Source organism: Pseudonaja textilis, chromosome 2 (genome assembly GCF_049901715.1).
Source record: "Pseudonaja textilis isolate UNSWEBS1 chromosome 2, rPseTex1.2, whole genome shotgun sequence".
NCBI lineage: Eukaryota > Metazoa > Chordata > Lepidosauria > Squamata > Elapidae > Pseudonaja > Pseudonaja textilis.
In genome coordinates, this window is record NC_141991.1 from 43,207,491 (window position 1) to 43,229,923 (window position 22,433).

Sequence of the window (22,433 nt, forward strand, 5' to 3'; positions counted from 1 at the left end):
ATGCAGGAATGTGGAAGATATCCTGATTTAGTGCTGGAGGCTGTTTAATTCAGGCCAGGAACCAGGGTAGAGTTTAAAATTTTATTCCATGCAACCTATACACAAGAATCTGATCTACTAACGATCAAGGCAAATTGGTGCCAGATAAGAGTCAACAATCTTTGGGTGGGGGTGGAGGGACTCCAGACTAATGATGCATTTGATCCCAACTTTGAGCTCAGCCTAGTCATCTCCTACATTAGAGCCAAGGGATGAGGAAAAAGAGGATCAGATTCAACCCAAGCAAGAGAGAATGGCTATTAATTCAAAAGGGGCCTTCTGGCTTCATATCTCCTGGTAGAAGTATAAAATTATTGTTTTACATGAAGATGGCCACTCATTCAATTATCATCTCACACTTGTGTAACTATAAACTACAGGGGTCTGTTCTGGAAGACTACCTGGAAATGTTAACATGTTCAAAATCAGTAGAGTAGTTCATATGCAATGGTCCACTACAGATCGATTTACTGTGTGGAGTCATTCATGGCCAGAATGTTGTTATTGTTTTGTTATATTATTCTTCCATGTTCCTAATTTTATACACTGTGTATAATTTGTGGGAACTAAATTGATAAAAATATTAAGAATAATTAAATACTAGAATGCATACTTTATTTCAGGTTTATCCTGTACATTTCCTTCTCTGATCTGTTTATAGTATGTTTATTCTCACTGAGTATGTTGCAACTGTTTCCAGGGCCTTCATCCAAGTGAGTGCACACAAAGAATAATACAGTTTATATACTGGGTGGAACAAAACATGGAATTTTCCCGGCGCGGACTGAATAATTTGTTGATATAAATTTGCAGTCAAATGAGATGGAGAATATAAAAAGAATAATTGTTTTGGTAATATTATTTCCAGATTTTCCAGGCTGTTATGTGCCAACACAACAATCAAATTCCACTGTTCATCATGGGAAAAAAACAACTGAATGAAAGGGGGTCATTCAGAGATCTCTTACAAAGGCATATGCCAGTGTAACCAAAGTATGTAAAATAGTGTACGAACCATCCTGAAGTGTGTGTTGCTAAACTCCCTGGATTCTTCTGCTGTGTTTATCACTTATGGTAATATGTAGTACTTCAGCTTCATGATGGATGTTTAACCTTTCAAGAGAATTATATAAAAGTGATATTCTATAATATGACATTAAAAAAAAATCAAAGAAGGCAGCAAGATTTATAAATGCACCATACATCAGCATTATTCTGCCAAGTGATATGGATTTTGAATATCTAATGTTGAATGTAAACTTTATTTAAGATAGACTATTTTGGCATTCGGTTAATAAATTTGTCATTCAACTCAGGGCCCTGGAATCAAGCAAAGGAAAGTAAGGTCTCATATGTGAACCAATAACACTGTGCTGGGGTTATAAACATGGTCTTAATTATTTTTAATCCACTGTCTCACTCTCTCTTTTAAAGCTTAGTATCCAGATTATTACTCTCGCCTTGTTTATCTCTGGCAATTGGGCCCTATCAAGTAACTTGAATCAAGTTGTTTATAGTTTATTTTGAGTATGTTGCCAAACTCTTTGTCCATACTTTCCATGGAAAGTGCTTACAGAAAATTCAGGGATAATCAGTTCCATGCCGGCCTAAAGAACCATAGGAGAAAAGAGGGATTTCTTTGTATACAGTCCATGAAAAGGAATTGCTGAGAGTTAGAGCCAATGCTGTATATGTAGTTCATTCTTGGCCATCTCCATTTAAAAATCTCAAATTACAATAGTGGTCAAGACCAGGACTTGAGACCTTGAATAACCATTGCCAATCAGGAGAAACAATTCTGAGTTAAATGAACCAACGTCTCATACAGGACAAAGCAGCTTTGTATATTCATAATGAAAAAAAAAAAACCAAGTTTGGAAACTGAAAAAGAATGATATATTATCAGCTATTTAAACATTCTATTATGTGGCCAAACAAAATATTCCAAACTAAAGAAAGTATTCCAAACTAAAGGAAGGAACAAATTTGCAATTACAGTAAGAGAATCTGGTCTTCTTCGATGATAATTCCCATTATTATTTATCACCAGCTATATAGATGTAGAGTGATGGGAGTTAGAATCTCAATATCAACTGGATTGCTAAGGACCCCTACTGGTGCTTTATTAATGTCTTCCATTTACTTGCCAACATCTGTCTTGGACACCTTCTGTTACAAACCACTACATTTTTGTAAAAAGAAAAAGAAAAAGCAGAGAAATGAAATAAAGGAAAAGCATGGATGAAAATACAGACTCTTTAACACACTTAACACATCTCTTTTTTTTTAAAGCATTGCTATTGTCTGCCTGAGAGACTTATACTTTGTTATACATAGAGACTCTCTACCTAAAAGGACTTGCATCCATTTACTCTATAATGATACATCTGATCCATGGTGTATAGGTAGAATCAACATTTATCAATTCCTTAACAATGAACATATTCATTTGCAACTTCGTGGAGTATATGTTTCTTGATAAGGAGGTGTAAATAGAATTGTGTTTGATGAAAGAAGAATCCACCATATAGGTGGAAAACATTTCAAAGAGAATCTGGTCCACTGATATAAAAAATCATATTGTTATTACTAGAGTGAACGCAGACTAATAAAACGGTGTTCAGCCAATCTTTAAAACAAATAATAAAGAATAGCCCAGAACCTTTGAGGACAATCTGATCAATCTTTTGGGCACCAGGGAGAGAGGTTTTTCTGTGGACCAAAGGGGACATGGATTCACATGCTGCCTGCATCACACAGATGGGGTTTCACTTGTTGGCGTGGCCTGGTTTCTGTCATGCCACAGCCCGGTGCTGGTCCATAGACCAGAGATTGGAGACTCTGATCTAATCCACTAACAAACCACAATTACTATCATGCAGTTTTAGTTTAAACCCAATCTTTTTTCTTGAAATTTGAGCACATTGCATCCTGTGAGATCCTTGGTGTGCTCTGAGCTTCGTGTTCAGAGAACTCTCCATATAAGGACTTGCATCAATTTAGAGCAGCGGTCGCCAACTGATGGGCTGTGGCCCACTGGTGGTCCACAAGAAAATTTGGGTGGGCCACAGAGAAATGTCACCCCCAGAGCACCCCCCCCAAGCAATTAATCCAGGCTGCACAGGAACAGAAGGCTGTGCCGCCCACATGGCCCGCAGGAACTCTCCCCAACCCCTCACTCCTTACCTGACAAACTTGCCTGCTAAGTTGCTATTTTTCCTTTTTCCGACCATCAGTTATTCTGCTGTGTGGGGAGATTTAGATTAACTAGAAAGCAGGAAATCATTGGATTTCTTGCTTTCTAGCTAATCTTTAGATGAGCCGAATCTTCCTTAGGACTGAAGCATTACAGACTGAGCTAGCTGATGGCAGAAACACAGATCTCTAAGTGAATCTGTAATTCTGTGAGCAACTCAATCTGCCTGCCTGCTTTGCCTGATTTTGGGTAAAAGTTGCTCTTTTTAAATAAAAAAATCAATATTTACATACATGGTGTGTTGTGAGTCAATTTTGTGAGTTTGCTTGCAAGCAAATTTTATGTGACAGACTGAACTAGCCGATGGCAGAAAGACAGATCTCTAAATGAATCTGGGATTCTGTGAGCAACTCAATCTGCCTGCCTGCTTTGCCTGATTTTGGGTAAAAGTTACTCTTTTTTTAATGAAAAATTCAATATTTACATAAATATTTATAATATTTACATACAAGCCATGCCCAGCCAGTCACATGACCATCAAGCCACACCCACAAATTAGGCTATGCCCACAGAACTGGTTAGTGGTCCTTGAGATTTAAAATTATGAGTTTGGTGATCCCTGAGGTCCAAAAGGTTGGCAACCCCTGATTTAGAGAACACCAAGGACCCCACAGTCCAATCCTGAGCTACAAATAATCGCTTCTAACAGTAACACGGCTTTCTGTCCTGTTATTTGGAATAATAAAAAATATCAGTGTTCTATGGGATAGGTTAACCTTTCCCTATCAAGTGCCTCCCTTGGATAAAGTGGAGGATAATTTCCAGAATTCTCAGCAAGAATCACCATATAGTTGAACAGATCTACCGAGAGTTGGGAAATACAGTTCTGTGGGATTGGTTCTGTGGAACTGAAATTACTGTTGTATCATCTTTACTCCAAATTAATCCCTTCCATTATTTTTCATAGGGTTTTCAACTCTCTGACTAACTTCTTAGACATATTCCTAATGGGTAGGTCATGCTCAGAACTGACCCAGTTGTCTCCATGCTTGACTTTTGTGTAAAGCAAAATGTCTTCTTACAGCCAGAACACTTCGTTTTTTATTAATGCTGACGAGAATCATGATAGCATTTTAAAATGCCATTATGAATGATTAAGAGGTGTTGTCATTTCAATCAGTTCATTCCATCCAGACTATACTGCAACATCTTCTCTGCATGACCAAAGACAAAACAAGAACCAAACTGAAATAGAAAGAATAGTGAAACAGAGGTTTCGCTAATGCTAACGAAGTCTAAATCATGAGATAGAAACGATTTCTGCACTGACAGACAATACCCCTTAAAATGAGCAAATGGCATAAGGGATGAAAAGAAACAATGGTTCTCCTTGGGCAATGTTCCATACGTGGACAATGCCTGCAATGCAACCTGAGTCAAAACTGATAGAACTTTTGCATGTGACCAGATGGTTTGTGAAAGGTGTTTGGTGGTGATACATCTAACTGTGCTTACATTAGGCCTTGGAAGAGATACCAATTAATCCAACCAATTACCCAACTGAAAAGGTCCTTTTATTAGCTCTTTAAGAATGATCCTGGCAAAACAGACCATGCCTTTTAAATACATTCTCCCATCCATTAACTCTAATTGGTCCATAAAGATAAAATTAATTGTTGTGTGCCAGTGAAAAGCCAATATTAAGGGGCTTTACATTAAACACCCATGAGTCCTATGAAAACACAGTTCTCGCCAGATAATTAAAAGGGTAGTGTATGCTATAAATAAATATGTCAGACTGAACAACAGACCATAAACTATTGAATTAGATTTCTAACAACTGCAACAACTAAAAGCAATTGCATTTTTAATGCTAAGGGATATCGGCACTGTGTATCATTAAACAGCATAGAAAAGAAGATTCACAGACTCCTTGTGAGTGGTAATGCACCATGCCTCATCCAATAAATCTGAACAGTAAGAGGAAGTGATTCTTACTAACGAGAAAAAATGGTGATGTTTGGAAAGCATAGCTGTCTTTCCCAACCTCTCTCTCTATATATGCCCCTGGTCTTTTCAAATTGAGAAGTTCTGCAAGTAGATGTTCCATCCATTTTAGTTTTCAGAAACAGAAGTTATGGGAAAAAAGTATGATAATCCAGGTGTTTTATAACCAACACAGTTAGCCCCCCCACAACATCTATAAGATTGTACAACAGGTTCTTTAATAGTATTGCATATGGCAGAGAGGAGTACAAAGTGAGTGGCCAGAGTTTTATCAAAAATAATAGATAAATGCCACTGATGTTACACTATCTTTGGCTTATTTTCTAGTACCAAAGACTTAGTTGGGTTTACTTTTGTTTCCTATCATTAATGTTGTTTTGGGTGTTAGTTAATCCCCACCTAAAGCTGTCTACAAATATTAGTGTACAACTACATCCTAACATGCCAGCATGGTGATTTACCTTGCTAACTGGGGATGATGGGGGTTATAACCCAACATCTCTTAAGGACACCAGGCTGATTAAGGCTAGTTTAGATTGCAGTGGTGGATTTATGCCATTTCTTTGAATTTGGTTGTATCTTGTAACTATCCGCTTTTCTTTCCAAGTGAGTTATTTTTCCAAGTGAAAAACTGTTTTCAACAGTTGGTATTTTATGATCAGCCACTTTGGGCAGAAAGCAACATATAAATTAAATTAAACTATTACCAGAGGTACTCTTGTGTGCCAGGTAGAGTTGTATTTTACCCTATTTAATAGCATGGCAGCATCTCTAAATGAATAATGATGCTGTATAGCAAAGGTAGAGTGTACTACTTTGTATAGGCTGTGATATATTAAGAAGCGCTTTTTAAAATAATCCTTTCAAATACCCATGTGCCTATTTAATCAAATTTATGCTAATGTTACTTGCATAATTCACAAACGTCTATGTTTGTACTTTATTCACTGTACACACCTGATCCATTGGGAGAATGATTAATGACATTTCAGTCAGTTGAAAAATACCACCGCAAAACAATTTACTTTTTATTAAATAAAGTTTTGATATGCAAACTTTTCTTTTAACCAAAAGATTGTTGGCAACTTACATTGTGTTTCCACCTATCTTAAGGGGTATGTTGTATCTTAGTAGCCTTTTCATGGCAATGAGATGCTATAGTTTAATTAGACCTACTGTATCTGGCTTGAAAAAATCCAGGCCAACCATTAAACGGTAGTAAACAAATATCATCCATTATCATTCATGTGTGTGAATTTTTACAAGCCTCTCTAAGTGGCTTACAGAGTCAGTGTATTGCCCACAACAATCTGGTTCCTCATTTTACCAACCTTGGAAGGATGGAAGGATGAGTCTACCTAGAGCCAATCAAGATCAAACACCTGGCAGTGGGCAGAGTTAGCCTACAATACTTCATTCTAACCACTATTCCACCACAGCTTTATATCGTACTATATCCTGTAGGACTACAGAAGACTTTTTGTATGAAACCATGCAGAGCTCTTTCCTATGCTTGCAGAGAAGAGGCGGTATTCAGCAGGTTCTGACAGGTTCTAGAGAACTGGTAGCAGAAATTTTGAGTTGTTTGGAGAACCAGGAAATACCACCTCTGATGGCCCCACCCCCAACTATTCTCTGCCTCCCAAGTCCCAGATGATCGGCTGGGTCTTCTTTTGTTGCCCTGCACATGAGAACAGAGCTGCAAAGCAGGTTAGTGGGGTGGGGAGGGAATAGGATTTTGCAGTAACCTTCCCCCAGGAGCGGGAAGGGAATGGGGATTTTGCAGTAACCTTCCCCTGAAGTGGGGTGGGAGTGGAGATTTTGCAGTATCCTTCCCCTGCCATACCCACCAAGCCATGCTCACCAAACCACGCCATGCCCACAGAATTGGTAGTAAAAAAATTTGAACCCCACCACTGCTGCAGAGATGAGCAATTTGGGTTTGCATGAAGCCACCTGAATCTTATTTGTAGTCTTATTTGACTGTTTCAGCCCCTATTTAAGGAGGGATTTAAGAATATTAAAGCTAGGTCTTTCCAAAGTCTAAGCCTAAAGCCTCCATTTCTACCTTAACATCCACCTAAGCCTCCATAAATTCTAAGAAGTCAAAACAATGACCCAAGCAATCCAAAGATGTTATGATTCCCTAGTCATATCCCCAGTGGCCCTTAAATGTCTGCCCACAAAAAGTTTGCTCACCTGAACAAGGTAATCCACCCTGAGCTTGGCTCTCTAGCCAAGATTCAAATTCTGGAAAAGATGGAAGGAAAGAAAAGAAGAGGATAACTAGCAGCAAGATAAATAGATCTTGCTTTGCAAGTCACAGAGGTCACAGAGGGATGCCATTGGAAAAAGTGAAGAAACATCAGAAAATCTCTTTTCTAGAACATGGTCATTAACTTAGAAACCCAACACTCCCCAGCAGATACTGTCTGTGCAAGTCTACATTAGTATATTGATTCTTGAATAACTCCAAGATGTTACAAGATCTGCTTCTATTGCCCCCTTGGGGGTGGGGAGGGGAATTTTTGTTTTTGTTTTCCTTTTGATTTTAAGTAGCAAAATAATTTGCTATTTAAACACAGAAGCATTTTCTTAAACCACAAAGGACCCTTAAAATGTCAATAGCATTTTCTAGTGCTTGATTAGTGCCGCAATTGTTTTTTTTATTAGTGAAACAATTACTTATTAGATATAAACAGACTGCAAAGATAGCATACTGAAATGCATTGGAATTATATATATTTTTTCTTCTGAATGGTCTTTGGAAGGATAGTGAATAAAGTAAATAGATGATTGAAGGAACTTGGGACAATAATTCTAAGAGATATATTTATTATATCTTACATTTATATTTATTATAAATGTAAATTGTATGAAGAGGACTGGTGAAATTAAACAAAATATACTGAATTTAGTATTGTCATGAAAATATAAATTCATTTAGTCAATTGATATCCTTCCATAAAGGACATTTTGAGTTTATAATAGATAATAAAACAATAATTGGAAAAAGCAATAAGATTCAAATCAAATCAAGTATTGCCAAGTAATAATGAAATAGATTTGCAGACAAAAATTGATAATATTAAGCTGTGAAATACCAGCGGTAGACCTAATGAAGATGAGAGTGGAACACTAAAAAACAGTTTCATGAAATTGTTGTATTGTCTCTATAAAACACAAATCGTCTATGATGGAAAAGCACTTATCTCTCCAAATAAAATAAATACTCACATTTTAGGACTTTCAAGGACATAAATATTAATGCTGATCTGAAGTGGAGATTGCTATTGTTCCTTCATTTCTTTTGTTAAGATTTTTTAATAAAAAGCAGAATGTGAATTTAAGCTGAAGGATAATTGAGTTCCATTTATTTCACCCTTTCAGAATGAGACCACTGATTCCTGCTGTTTCATTGTATTGGGTTTATAAAAATTTCATATAAGCCGGTTGTGATTGGCTTCATGATGGCATATAGCCAATCCAGAATGAGAATGGGAAGAGTTGTTCTCATTCTGAATTGGCTTTAGCTTTGTGAAATAAAGTAAAACATGCTAGCTATAATATATAACCAGTTAAATATGAGCTTAATATGAGTTAATATTACTATGAGTTAAAACTTAATATGAATTAAAAAGTTACAGGAACTGGGCATGGGTAGTCTAATGAAGAGAAGGACAAGGGAGACATTATAGCAGTGTTCCAATATTTGAGGGGCTACCACAGAGAGGAAGGGGTCAAGCTATTTTCTAAAGCACCTGAAGGCCAGACAAGGAATAATGGATGCAAATTGATCAAGGAGAGATTCAACCTGGAAATAAGGAGAAATTTTCTGACAGTGAGAACAATCAACCAATGGAACAGCTTGCCCTCAGAAGTTGTGAGAGCTTCATCACTGGAGGCTTTCAAGAAGAGATTGGACTGCCATTTGTCAGAAATGGTATAGGGTCTCCTGCTTGGGTGGGGAGGTGGACTAGATGACCTACAAGGTCCCTTTCAACTCTGTTAATATATCACCAATAATTTCACATTATTCTAGTTGTAAGAAATCATGGTCCAGAAAAACAATTGGCAATAAAGTATAGAAGGAAAGCAGAATGACTTTTGAAACAATTTGCCTCCATAAGTTGTGGATTGCTCCAACACCTGAGGTTTTTAAGAAGAGATTGGAAAGATTTTAAGAAGAGATCATTTGTCTGAAATGGTATAGGGTTTCCTGCTTGAGCAGGAAGTTGGATTAGAAGACCTCTAAGTTCCCTTCCAACTGTTATTCTGTTATTCAGAAGGGTAAGTACCTCTAACTTACAGGTACTTGACTTTAGGTGAATAGGTAAAGCGCAGTAGCAGATACTTGGGAAAATTATTATGTTTAAATCCATAGCAGAAATTTAGAACAGGTGACCCAGAAATTTCTAGAAAAAAATAAATCACATTGATGTATGTGATCCACAAAGACTCAGCTTTGATTGTGATGAAATACAAATTAAATTGATCAATTTATATATTTCCTCTTATCAAAAACCACTTGACTTTAGAAAACCCCAACATCTAGTGAAAGGATTACAGTTTAGTGTTCTCCCTAGAATGCTAGTTTTCTAAGCTCATAGTAACATTTGCCTTATGTGATAGTAACAGAGAAGATTTAGGTGGCCTGGTAGACCCCCATTTATTTATGAGCCATCAATGTGTTGCCGCTGCCAAAAAGGCCAATGCAGTCCTAGGATGTATCAACAGAGGGATAGCATCACAAACACAGGAAGAGATAATACTGTTTTATACTGCATTAGTCTGGCCATACTTGGAATACTGCAGTTCTGGTTACCCTGACCCAAAAAAGATGCTGAAAGTGTGCAGAGAAGATCAATATAGATGATAAAGAGTCTGAAGGCTAAATCATATGATGAATGGATGAGCCAGGTATGCCTAGCCTATTAAAGAAAAGGATTGGATGTCTTTGCTGTCTTCCAGTAGTTGAGGGGCTGTCGCAGAGAAGAGGGGTGGGTCTATTCTCCAAAGCACCAAAGAGCAGGATTAGAAGTAATGGGGTAGAAGCTTGTTAAAGAAAGACCCAACCTAGAAATAAGGAGAATTTTTCTGATAGTGAGAACAATTAATCAATTGAACAGCTTGCTTTCTGGAGTTATAGGTGCTCCATTATTGGAGGTTTTGAAAAATAGACTGGACAACCATTTGACTGAGATAGTATAAGTCTCCTGCTGTGATGGGGGTTGGAGTAGAAGATCTTTGAGGTCCCTCCCAGCCCTATGAGTCTACATTCTGTGTTCTTTGAGCAGGGAAAACTACAGTCGTGCCTTTTTAGTAAGATTTTCCTTGTGAAGCTATGACTAATTTGACATGAACAAGGGTATCATATACATGTATCCGGAGAGGGTGAATCCAAGCTATGCAGAAGCAATTTGATTCTCATTCATTCACATAAATTATTTGGTTTAAAAGACTGGCATTAAAAATGTAAACAAATGGGCCTCTTAAACCTTCTGAGCAAACACTTCTTTCACTTTACTTGATGGATACACATACAGTGCCTCCAGTTTCTTAAAGAGAAGCAAAAAGCAAAATTTGGTTGGAACTTGATTTGACTTGTGATCATTCTATGGCCATATCTATACAGTTTTCTTGGACATGTTAGAGAGAAGCTTCTTTCAGCTTCTCAGTCTACTCTACACTTATGAGATTTATTGATAGTCAATTATTCAATAAGTAGGCAGGTATGACCCTACTTTTAAAATCTGCCCAACATTAGCTAGCCACCATCATGTCAGGGTTCCAGAAAAACCCAATTCCAATTAAAAACTCTAAGACAGGCATTTTCTCAAAGTTTCCTTTTATTAGAGTAGGTATACTGGCACATCTGGGAAAACCTGAATCTGAGAGTTTCAGGTTTACCCTTAGTAATTCCAAAGTCAAAACACAACCTTGCATCTATCAGTCAATCACATGGTCCAATCACCAACAGTCCCAACTTGAGACATCCCTTCAATCACTCATCCTCCAGATACAAGAATAACATGACCTTGTCCAAAAAGAAAAATGATATTATGTCCAAGTACCAACACTCTAAAATCCCCCCCTCGTACTTTCCCAGGCACAGGAATGTGGCAGCGTGGAAGCTTCTGGTTCTAATATGGCTTCCAAAGTGGACACATCACCTACTGAATGCTAAAAGAAAACTGCAGTTTTCATCTATAATAGTCCCACACTGTCTATTAAAGAGAAGGTACTGGACAAATCATACTGTCTCCTTACTTTGATTTCTCCAATCCCAGTATTCCAGATTAGCAATGATATGTACTAGTATAGCTGCAACAACTCTACGGTGCTTCCAAGTGACCCTTTTTACCTTCTTATAATTAGATATTTGTAAATCATGAAATGAAAAATAAACTTATACATCTCGTACTCAGTAGCTGTATAGAGTGATAATGGATGATGATTTGATTCACTGAGAGGGGATCTTCTACATACTTACTCCTTGTAACATTGAAGTGGTTCCAGAGTAATACATAAAAGGCTAAAAATAGATTACCAAAATCAAAACCTTTTTGCTACAAATGACAAATTCTTTTACAGGTTTTGTTGGACCCAAAGGCCTATTCTTTTTGGTATAACTGATTGCTTTTCATTGAATGAACAACGACATTGTCATTCTATTGACATCTCTAATGTTCCATTACCAAATCGTTATTTTAATTATTAATACTATATAGCGAAATTGGGAAGAAAAGAAGTAACTATCCCTCAGAGGGTAATGTACTGGTTACTAACCCCCATATCAGTAATTGTAAAGAAAGATTATATTTCATTATTGGGTTCTTGCTCTATAAACTTGATTGAATCTAATTAAGTATATTCACCAACACAGATCACAACCTTCTGAATACAAAGAAATTAGGTGCATGATCTAATGTAAGAATTTCCTGCAAATGTAGCACTTCTGGGCTACAGAGGATTCTGAACAATATTATACTGTTGCAGAGTTTTAAATCTGTTCATCAAAACATAATATAGAGCCATGATGGTGAACCTATGGCAGAGCCATTTGTGTGGGCACACGAGCCCTAGCCAAATTTACCTGCACTGCACATGCGCGCCTCCCAGCTGATTTTTGGCCCATTTGAGGCTTTTTTTGCCCTCCTGGGGGCTCAAGGGAAGCCTCTGCAGCCTTTGGAGGCCAAAAAACAGGCCTTCCAGAAATACCGGAAGTGCTGAAACTGGAAGTGCCGAAATGGGCCTGTTTTTTGGCCTCCAAAGGCTGCAGAGGTTTCCCTTGAGCCCCTGGGAGGGCGAAAATGGCCTCAAATGGGCCAAAAATCAACTGGAAGGCATGCACATGTGCAGTGCAGGTATGGGGGTGGGGTGGGCAAATGCACAGGGGGTGAGGCACATTGCACTGTGGGTGCTGGCACACACACACACACGCACTATCAGCACACCACAACAAAAAAGTTCGCCATCACTGATATAGGGGAACATCATGGTGAGAATGATTGAACTGTTATCTGAAACGCTCCTAGCTGAAGTTTCATCTTGCTAAGGTGCTTTAGTGGAGGAAGGAGCCAATTACCATCAGATTCAATACCCTGTCCTCTGTAAGCACATGGGATACCAGTCATATTCAGAGTGGTCTTTCTATAAATAAAATTAAGATGCAGTTCCAAGGTAAAAGCTAGTGAATTGACATTACTAAAGTTCTGAATTAGATTCAGTATCTTTCTCCCTCCAAATGATTAGAAAAACACATATTCTAGTACACAAGAGTTTCTAACACTTTCTGAAATTCATTCAGACATTTTCCCAAACATTGATTATGAAAACCTTTATATAAATCATGAGCTTTGAACAGGTCATAATGGCTGCACCAAGAGGAAGAATAGAAGGGGAACTTACCAAATTTGCAGATGATACTAAGCTGGCAGGAATAGCTAACACCCAAGAAAATAGGCTCAAGATCCAGATGGATCTTGACAGACTAGAACACCGGGCTGTATCTAACAAAATGAAATTCAATGTAGAGAAAAGTAAAGTCCCATATTTAGGCAAGAAAAAACAAAAGTACACATATAGACTGGGTGAAACCAGGCACAATAGCAGTAACTGTGAGAGGGATTTTGGAGTCCTAGTGGACAACCAGCTAAATATGAGCCAGTAGTGTGCAGCAGCAGCCAAAAAAGCTAATGCGATCCTAAATTGTATTAACAGAGGGATACAATCAAGATCAAGGGAAGTACTAATACCACTCTATAAAGCCTTAGTAAGACCACACCTGCATCCAGTTTTGTTCACAACATTATAAAAAAGATGTTGAGACTCTAGAAAAAGTACAGAGAAGAGCAACCAGGATGATTAGGGGACTGGAGGCTAAAACATACAATGCAGGAACTGGGCTTGGCTAGTCTAGTAAAGAGAAGGACCAGGGGAGACATGATAGAGGTCTTCCAATATTTGAGGGGTTGCCACAGGGAGGAAGGGGTCAAGCTATTTTCCTGTAGCTCCTGTAGGCCAGACAAAGAATAATGGATGGAAACTGAACAAGGACAGATTTAACCTTGAAATAAGGAGGAACTTTCTGACAATGAGAACAATCAACCAATGAAACAGCTTGCCCTCGGAAGTTGTGGGAGCACCATCACTTGAGACCTTCAAGAAGAGATTAGACTGCCATTTGTCTGAAATAGTGTAGGGTCTCCCGCTTGGGCAGAGGGGTTGGACTAGATGACTTACAAGGTCCGTTCCAACTCTAATTATCTGTTATCTGAAGTCTAAACTATAGACTCAATCTTACACTTGTGGGAACCATAACTCTTAGAGGAACAGATAAGCACAATAGCAGAGAAACAGGAAGGGTAGATAATAGTTTAGAGGAAAATTCTGCCCTGGAGCTTCCATTCATTCTACAGGTAATCCTTGATTTATGATCATAATTGAGCCCAAAACTTCCATTGCTAAGTGAGATAGTTGTTAAGTTAACTTAAAATGTTAAGTTTTAGCACATTTTATGACACACTTGTTCAGTGAGTTGCTGCAGTTGTTAAGTTAGTAACATGGATATTAAATGAATCTGGCTTTCCCATTGACATTGCTTGTCAGAAGGTCTCAAAACTAGAACAGTTATAAATATAAACCAGTTGCCAAGCATTCAAATTGTGATCATGTGACCATGGGGATGCTGCAACAGTTGTAAACATGAAAAACAGTTATGTCATTTTTTTCCCAGTGCCATTGTAACTTCAAACGGTCACTTAATGAATAGTTGTAACTCAAGGACTACCTGTATCGGATTATACACAGAAAGGTTCAAAGCTACATCCACAGCGCAGAAGCATTTTCCAAAATGAAAATGAGCAAGTTTCAGTCCAAATTTTACAGAAGATTTGTGAAAATTAACTTGATTTTACTATTGGTCCCAGATATGAAAATCTAGCAATTTTCTGATAAGCATTGGAAGTAGGGAACATTTAAACTACACATATAAAATACCAGGTGTTTTTTTTAAAACCATGCCCTATTCTAAATACTTTATAGAAGGCATTTCCTGAAAAAAGTGAGATAAGCCAAGTAAGTTTGAGAATAAGCCTTTAGCTCCCAATACACAGGAAGTCTAGCCTTCTGTGGTCAAGGCTAACAGGCCTTATATAAATATGTGCTACAATACCTTTCTGTTTCCTGGTTGGTGGTTTGCTGTTTATTGTTTTCAAAGGCTGCAAAGCTGCTCATATCCACATAGCCGTCATTCTCGTTTGCAGCAGATAAGGCCCTGCTAGGATCTTCAAAAAATTCAGTAAAGGTTCCTGCCCTAGTGGGCCTTCGGGGAGGTATCTGTATATTTTCATAATCAGAATTCATGGCTGGGATATTCTCATAGTCAGAAGTATCAGCATTGGGAAATGAGATAGACCGGGGCTTCGTTAAAGGCAGCGGCATAAAAGGTGGTCTCGAACGATCTTCAAATGATTCTACCCTTGACACACTTCTGCTAAACATTTTGGGTGTCCCTTTTCTCTTGCCATCCTTGTAGAAAAGAACAGTTGGAGACTCGGAAGCCCTCAGTTTGGCAGTCCGGGATAACATCTGAGGTGAACTACTCAAGCTTCTTCTGTCCAGTTCCATCACCCTGGAAGGTCCGTGATAACTCGACTCAGAGGAGGATCTTGAAGAAGAAACATGAACATCTACATGGACTTTGTTTTCTGCCTTCTTCTTGAATTTCAAAGTGAGGAATTTTTTAAATGAGGACTTCTTCTTCTTGCAATACTTATCAGGAGATTCGCTGTCTATTAAAAGGGACGGGGAGCTTTTTGTGATGGGCTTCTTGGTGATACAGGCTAGTTCAAAGGGAGGTGGAATATCGACAACAGAGGAAGGAGTGGAAACCCCACTGGATGTAAGGTGATTCCTCTGGGAAAAACTACCTGAGGAACCAATTACATATGGTAAAGACAGCTCATCTGTCCTGTTTAATCTGTTATAATCTAATATAGAGTTATCGGTTTCTCGATACAGAGAGACAGGGATGTCTCTGCCTTCCACTGAATAAGATCGAGGGTACAAAATGAAGCGTCTTGGCTTTGCAGGCAGCGTTCTAGCCAGTTCTATAGGTTTTCCTTCTGCCCAACAGAAACTGTGTCTTATATTTTCAGGCATAATGGTGCTTGTGCTCAAGGTCTGCAATTCGGTGTCTGTCCCTGTTTCTTCTGGAACTGTTTCTGGCACATAACCCGGTACTTTCCCAGAGTGGGACCTTGTTCTAGTAACAATGTTTTTCCGATCTATGGAAAGCAACTGGTTTTCATTTTCTGTGTTCTCTCCCTCCCTGAAATCACTTGAGCTGTTTTGGATATCAGCCTCCTGCATTTCTCTTCCAGCATAAAGAATTTCATTTGTTGTAGGCAAACGGTCTCCAAGGACATATGGGTCATCTAGGGAATCACTGGCTACTTCTCCATTGTTATCTGGCACATCTGACACTTTGGAATCCACAGTGTCTTCCTTAATCACATGTTCATTGGCTGAGTTTGCTTCTAGTGTAGCCAATTCTCCAATAGAAAGCCCAGAATTTTCACTTGATGTTTCTCTGGTTAGATTTGGGGCAGTTTCCTCTTTATTGCTATGATCCACCTCGAGGATTTGATGATCCAAATGTGTATCTTCTAAAGAACATTCATTCACACTGTGAACTCCAAGTAAAGCATCTGACTTAGATTCTTTTCCAAGCAGCAAATCGGACTTGTGCCCATTAGTATCTTCAGAACTGAGGGACAGGTTATTATCAGGCATGTCAGTCTCTTTTCCTGACAAATCTTCACCCAAATCTTCATCTGGAGCATCCTCACTGCCCTCACTTCCAAAGGGAATGATCTGGCAGCTATCATCCATCGTCTCTGTATCTATCATTTCAATTTGTTCTTCAGAACCTTCCCCTGATTCACGTTCAGTCTCTGGTATTTCTACCACATTTTTCATTTCAGCAGTTTGGCCAACTTTGTCAAGATCTTCTCCCTCAGCATATAGGTCTATTTCATCTTCCTTTTCATCCATTTCATTTGTGGCCCCGCTAAAAGTCTCTTCAATACCAAGCTCAGACCCACTTGGTTCTAACCTCATGTCCACTTCATTAGCAATATGAGTGTCAGTATTTACATCAGCATCTTCTATAAATTCTCTTTCTCCACTCAAGGCTGAATCATTATCGTTGTGATTTGCTGGGCCCAATTCTAGATCAGTATTTAATTGTTCCTCTTCTAAAAACTGTACTGCATCTAAACCTTTGCACATTAGAGGCAGACCTTCCCCTGCTGATATTGGCTCCTCTAAATGCCTTAAAATGATATCATCATATACAGTTTCTTTCAAAGATTCCCCATTCAATATTTTGCTGTACTCATTGTCATCATTTACCAAATCCAGTTTGCTTAGAGATTCATCTGCACAGTTCATTTTGGTCTCACTGGGAGGATTTTCACTGTCCACTTTTTCATATTCATCTCTTGTAGCATCTTCTTTTTCCCTTTCGAATGGTTCCTGGCAGTCTAGTGCTGGAATTTCAATTGATTCCAGAGAGTTGTCTCCCACCGATTCAGTATCCTTGTTCTTCATTACATTTATTGGGCCATCGTATACTTCATTGCTATCCGTACAATTACCATCTTCCTCACCTACTGATTCAAGAGTGTGCAAAATCTCGTTCTCGGCTGGCTCCTGCTCAAAGTCACTGTATGTTTTATCAGTCAGTTCAACATCTGGAATTACAATGTATTCATTGCCGTCTTCTGATTCTGGACACTCCGTGTTATTGCACTGGTTTTCCTCATACAGTTCAGCTTCCAGTTTTTCATTGGGATATTTGTTAAAGGTATTATTAGCATAAATGCTGGATCTCTGTAAAATTGCTGGATCGTTGTCAGCAGAGATTTTTGGCTTGGGAGCAATGGGTGGTTTTGGACCCCTAGACATAGAGTTTGAATTATGAAGTGTGCCAGCCCTTGATAGTGACGGAGGAAATTTGGAAGCAGCTATGGAAGCCAGATGACTGAAGATCTTTGGTTTGGGGGCCAGTGGTGGCTTTGTAAGATCTGGAACAGAAAAATAAAACAGGAAATGTTATATTAACAAGCTTCTACATTACTAAGAAACATTTAGTTGTTAATATACTCCTTTGTAGATATACAAAGTAGAGGAAATGATAGCTTTATTTGCTGGATTGGTGGGAAACAAGAACAAGAAACTGTCCCATTCAGACTGCATAGCCTCAAGCAAGCTCCTTCTCAAAGTCTCAAAGGCTTTGCTTCCAACACCAGTAGCAAGAACTTGGATGCCCTACTTCTTAGATTCAGAGACTAGAAAAGAAGCAGGACTTTGAATATAGCCTCTTGCTCAGTGCAAGAATCCAAGTGAAACCATTCCTGTTGGATGGCTGTGCATCCTGCTTGTCCACATCCAACGAATAGAAAAAGTTCACATAACTTCCCTTAATAATAACGTTCATCTGATAAACTACCCTGTGAAGATGCTTATATGCAACCTGGATCTATTTCTTGTAAACTTAAAACTATGTTCCCAGTAGAGAAAAGTTCTTGCTTTCTTCCTTATGCTTTCTCTTCAAGTACTTCAAGAATCTCCCTTCAATTATTTTTTTCTAGGCTACATACTCCCAAAATCATTAGTCTCATGTAGAGAAGATCTTGAGGTTTGGCAATAGAATAGAATAGAATAGAATATAGAAAATATTACCTCAATGATATAATTTATTTTAAGCGGGGGGGCAGAAATCAGATACAGCGCTTGAGTCTGACTCTAGATTCCTCTGCAGAATAAAGTGGGCTTCACAGGGTTTTCATTGTTTCAGTTAAGGGTCCATCATTATGCACAAATCTGATAAACCAGTCAATACTAGACGAAAAGAGGGCATTGTTAGCCAAAATTATGCCAAGACAATTTGGGTCAAACTACTCTTCCCTAGTCAGGAACTCCAAAGAGAATTCATTGCCAAGAATCGAGGGAGCCAGGAACAAGGAGAGCTGGCATAACTGTAGGGCTTCTGATGTAGAGAAGTCTACCCCACTTTTCTCCTGGTATAAGGACACCAGGAAAGAGTGGAGATAGTGAGCATCTATGTATTCCCCAAACTGGTAGTCCCCAACTTCATTAGCATGGCCGTGTGGTGATAGGTACCAAGTAGGGAATTATAAGCAGGTTAATGGTTGACTGTGATGATCATGTGATGATAGTTTAACAGTCCTTTGGTTATGGTTCGTGGGTTTCCTATGAAAACCCAGATACTGGACTAAATAAAGATCCAAAATGTTCTTTATCTATAATCCATACAAAATAAATATAATTCTGTGGTTCATTATCCATGGGGTGCTGAAAAAAAACCCTTCATTCATCCCCCATCCAGGCAAACTTTCAGAGCCAACAAACTGTACGTTAGGCCACAATTCTTCTAGTCAGTTGTTAGAGTGCAAAAGCCAGTTTGGTCTAGAGCAGGGGTTTCATACTCAAGGTCCTGGGGCCCATTTTCAGCCTGGATGGCCTCCTGCAGCATTTTGCCAGCCAAAATGGGGCACGGTCTTCTCATGCTCCATTTTGCCTGGAAAAGTGCTGCAGGAGGCATCTGTCCCATCTCCTTCCCCAGGGCCCTGATCCAGCCCTTGAAGAAATCCAGTTTGACAACCCTGGTCTAGAGGTTAAGGCCCTAGACTAGAAACTGGGAGGTGGTGAATTCTAGTCCTATCTGAGGCACAAAGCCTGCTGGAAGACCTCGAGCCAATCACTTTCTTTCCGCTTTAGGCAAAGCTTCTGAAAACTTGCCAAGAAAACTATAAGGACCAGTTCAGAGAGTCTCCAAGAGTCAAAACTGAATTGAAAACACAAAAATAAATACATAAATAAAAAATAAAATTAGAGTGTACAGAGCACAAGGAAGGAAGGAAGGAAATTACAATCATAAGAGATTTCTCTAATTTATTAGCATTTTATTTTCTGCTAAATAGATAGAACTAAAAAGGAGCTTGGAGGTCACTTCATCTAAACCTCTGTTCAAAATAAAATCTATGACAGGGGTGTCAAACTCAAGGCCCGCGGGCCACATCCGGCCCACAGAGTGCTTAGATCTGGCCTGCGGGGCTGCTCTGGAAACAATGAAGGACCAACCCGCGTGACTCTGCCAGCATATTGCCCTCCCAACTTCTGTTTCCGGATGCGGTGGCCTCCTGCAGCCCTCTGCCAGTGAAAACAGAATTAGGGAGGACCATGAACAGCCCTCCCAAGCTCCTTTTTTACTGGCAGAGCACTTGGGCCACCACAGGTGCCCCCAACATGAATGATGCCAAGCTGGCCATGCCACCCCTGGTCATGCCCCCCCAGGTCCCCCGAGGTGAAACACAACCCTCAATGAAATCAGGTTTGACACCCCTGATCTATGATAATAGATGTATTTACAACATTCTTGTGAGATGGCCAACCAATGACCACTGAAAATATCTCCACCAAAGAAGAGACCTTTATTTCTTGTAACATGCACTGTTGAATAATGCTACCATTTAGAAAGCATCTCCTAATATTAGCCAGTCTGTGCTCTCCTGAGATTTTCATTCTTGGGGTCCAAACCTCTGGAGCAACAGGAACATATTTACTCCCTCAACTTATAGTCTTCAGACATTGGAAGATAGTAATCAGGTCATCAGCTGATCAGTAGCAAATGTGTCCAAAAATATTCTAGTGGACTGCTGTTCATTGCCAATTAAAGAGAAGTCCAGTTCGAACCAGTATCTCATCTTATTCTGACAGTGAGTTTGAATCATATCATCTCCCACAAAATGGATAGGACTTCAAAGTACTCAGCTCCGATTAAATCAAATTCTTTATGTTAAGAAAAAGTATCCTGCTTGTAATAAAGGTAGAGGACTCTAACTGGTATCGGCATAAATTCACCGTAGAATTTCTTCAGTTGTTTTGCTTGTTCTTAACAACAACAGTGTCTTTTTGGCAAGCAGCTTTATTTTGTTTTAATGCCACTGTAAATGCTCACAAAGGCTTTATGATTGATGGCCTTGGCAGCTTTGGGTTCTGTTTTAGTTACAGAAAAAGAAATAGTAGCTTTCTTCACCACACCCCAGCTCAGGATATCACAATGAGCCTTGTTGCTGTCTGCAAGTATGAGATACACAACAGAATGACCACTGTCTTTGACTCTTGTTTATTATCTCAAAATAGAAATCAGTGTAAGAATCCCTTGCATCATTCTAAAGCCACATTTTTTAAAAAAAAATCTAGTCTATCCCAGCTTTTGATTGTTTGATCATGATTGATTTGATCATATTTCATTAATTCTCTTATCAAAAGCCATGTATTAAATGGCCATATATTCTCTTGTTATAATAATATAATGGAGCCGTGGACTTTTATGTTTTAAACCAGTCATTCCTCAGCTTCATGGTGTTCAGCTGTATCAAATAAAATTCTATCATCCATTCCCATGCTTGCTGGAAATTCTGAGGACTGCAGTCCCAGCAACTCTGGTTGTTGTTCTAGTAAGGTTGGTCTTGAATAATTGTGATCTCCATATATGGTCTTGTTACTGCTCTTTTAATTATATATTTATTGTATTTCAGTATTAAAAAAATCCAAAAAGTACAAAAAGAATAGAAAACCTGAAACAATTCAGCTTAGTTTTTAAATAAACCATTAAATTTGGCCACAGGGAATTCAGTGGTCCTCCTGCTACTTCCACAAAGAACCAGCTCATAAATAGACAGAACAATATATATATTTAACCCAAGACTGGCAATCTGGAGTATCTCTTCCTCATGACACTGGTAAGAAATGTGCTATGCTGCCTGCCATTTTCAAGGGTATGAGCCACATGGTGCAAAACAAAGAAATCTCTGGGGATCCCCAATAGTCATGTCCCCACAAGTTTCAGACAGGCCAGTTCATGCCGCCACCTTCCCTGTCTGCTGTGAGGGGTTCATTGCTGTGTTTTGTTATCAAATGTGGTTCCTTTACTTGTTTCCTCAATTGGGAGTAGGGTTTCTCTATACATGCATAAAAATGGAAATTTTCCTAGGAAGAATTTCAATTATACCTGACAAAAACATCTGCACAATTGGCCCATTTCTATTTCACAATGTGCAAGAGGTATTTTTAAGATATAAAAATATCTTATAAAATGTTTGTTTATTTCAGGAACTGGGCCACTGAACTGCCAGGGGGAGGAGGGGGAAGCTAGGAGGCGATAACAACACTCTAAGCTTAAGGAAAACTATCCAGCATCACTTTTTCACAGGTCTCCTCCCCTTATTGTTTGAAGCTTCCTTGTCAGGCTTTGCCTCTTCCTCTGCTTGTCCACTTTCCTCTGGATGAGAGTTGGTTCCCGCAGGGCTGTGTCCCTTTTAAGAATCCCGTTTAGTTTAAATTTTCAAAGGATCTCTAAGATAGGAGAGCAGTTTTCTTTTGTGGTTAAGAAACCATCGGCTTTTAATTTCCTGTGTAGTAGTAAATATTTGTTAGTTACTTTTCTTCCGGTGTCCCTTTGACACATAGGAAGTTTTTCATGGTTTGCTAACAGAGTGGGAAACCAGACTGCACCATATGCTAGGATGCCCACAAAGAACAACCTGTTTTCAACTCTTAGAGCAAAACGGTGTCCTATTTGATCATAAACTACTTT

The 22,433-nt window shown here is 38.8% G+C and overlaps 1 protein-coding gene across 4 annotated transcripts in view; it reads right to left on the reverse strand.

Moving 5' to 3' along the window:
- FGD5 (FYVE, RhoGEF and PH domain containing 5) overlaps nucleotides 1-22,433 on the reverse strand; it is a 147,045-nt gene that overhangs the window by 110,458 nt on the left and 14,154 nt on the right. For all 4 annotated transcript variants that reach the window (XM_026722998.2, XM_026722990.2, XM_026722985.2 and 1 more), the window contains exon 2: nucleotides 14,919-17,835. In XM_026722998.2, the coding sequence (XP_026578783.1) occupies nucleotides 14,919-17,716 (2,798 nt within the window). In that variant the 5' untranslated portion in view covers nucleotides 17,717-17,835. The remainder of the gene's footprint in view (nucleotides 1-14,918; nucleotides 17,836-22,433) is intronic.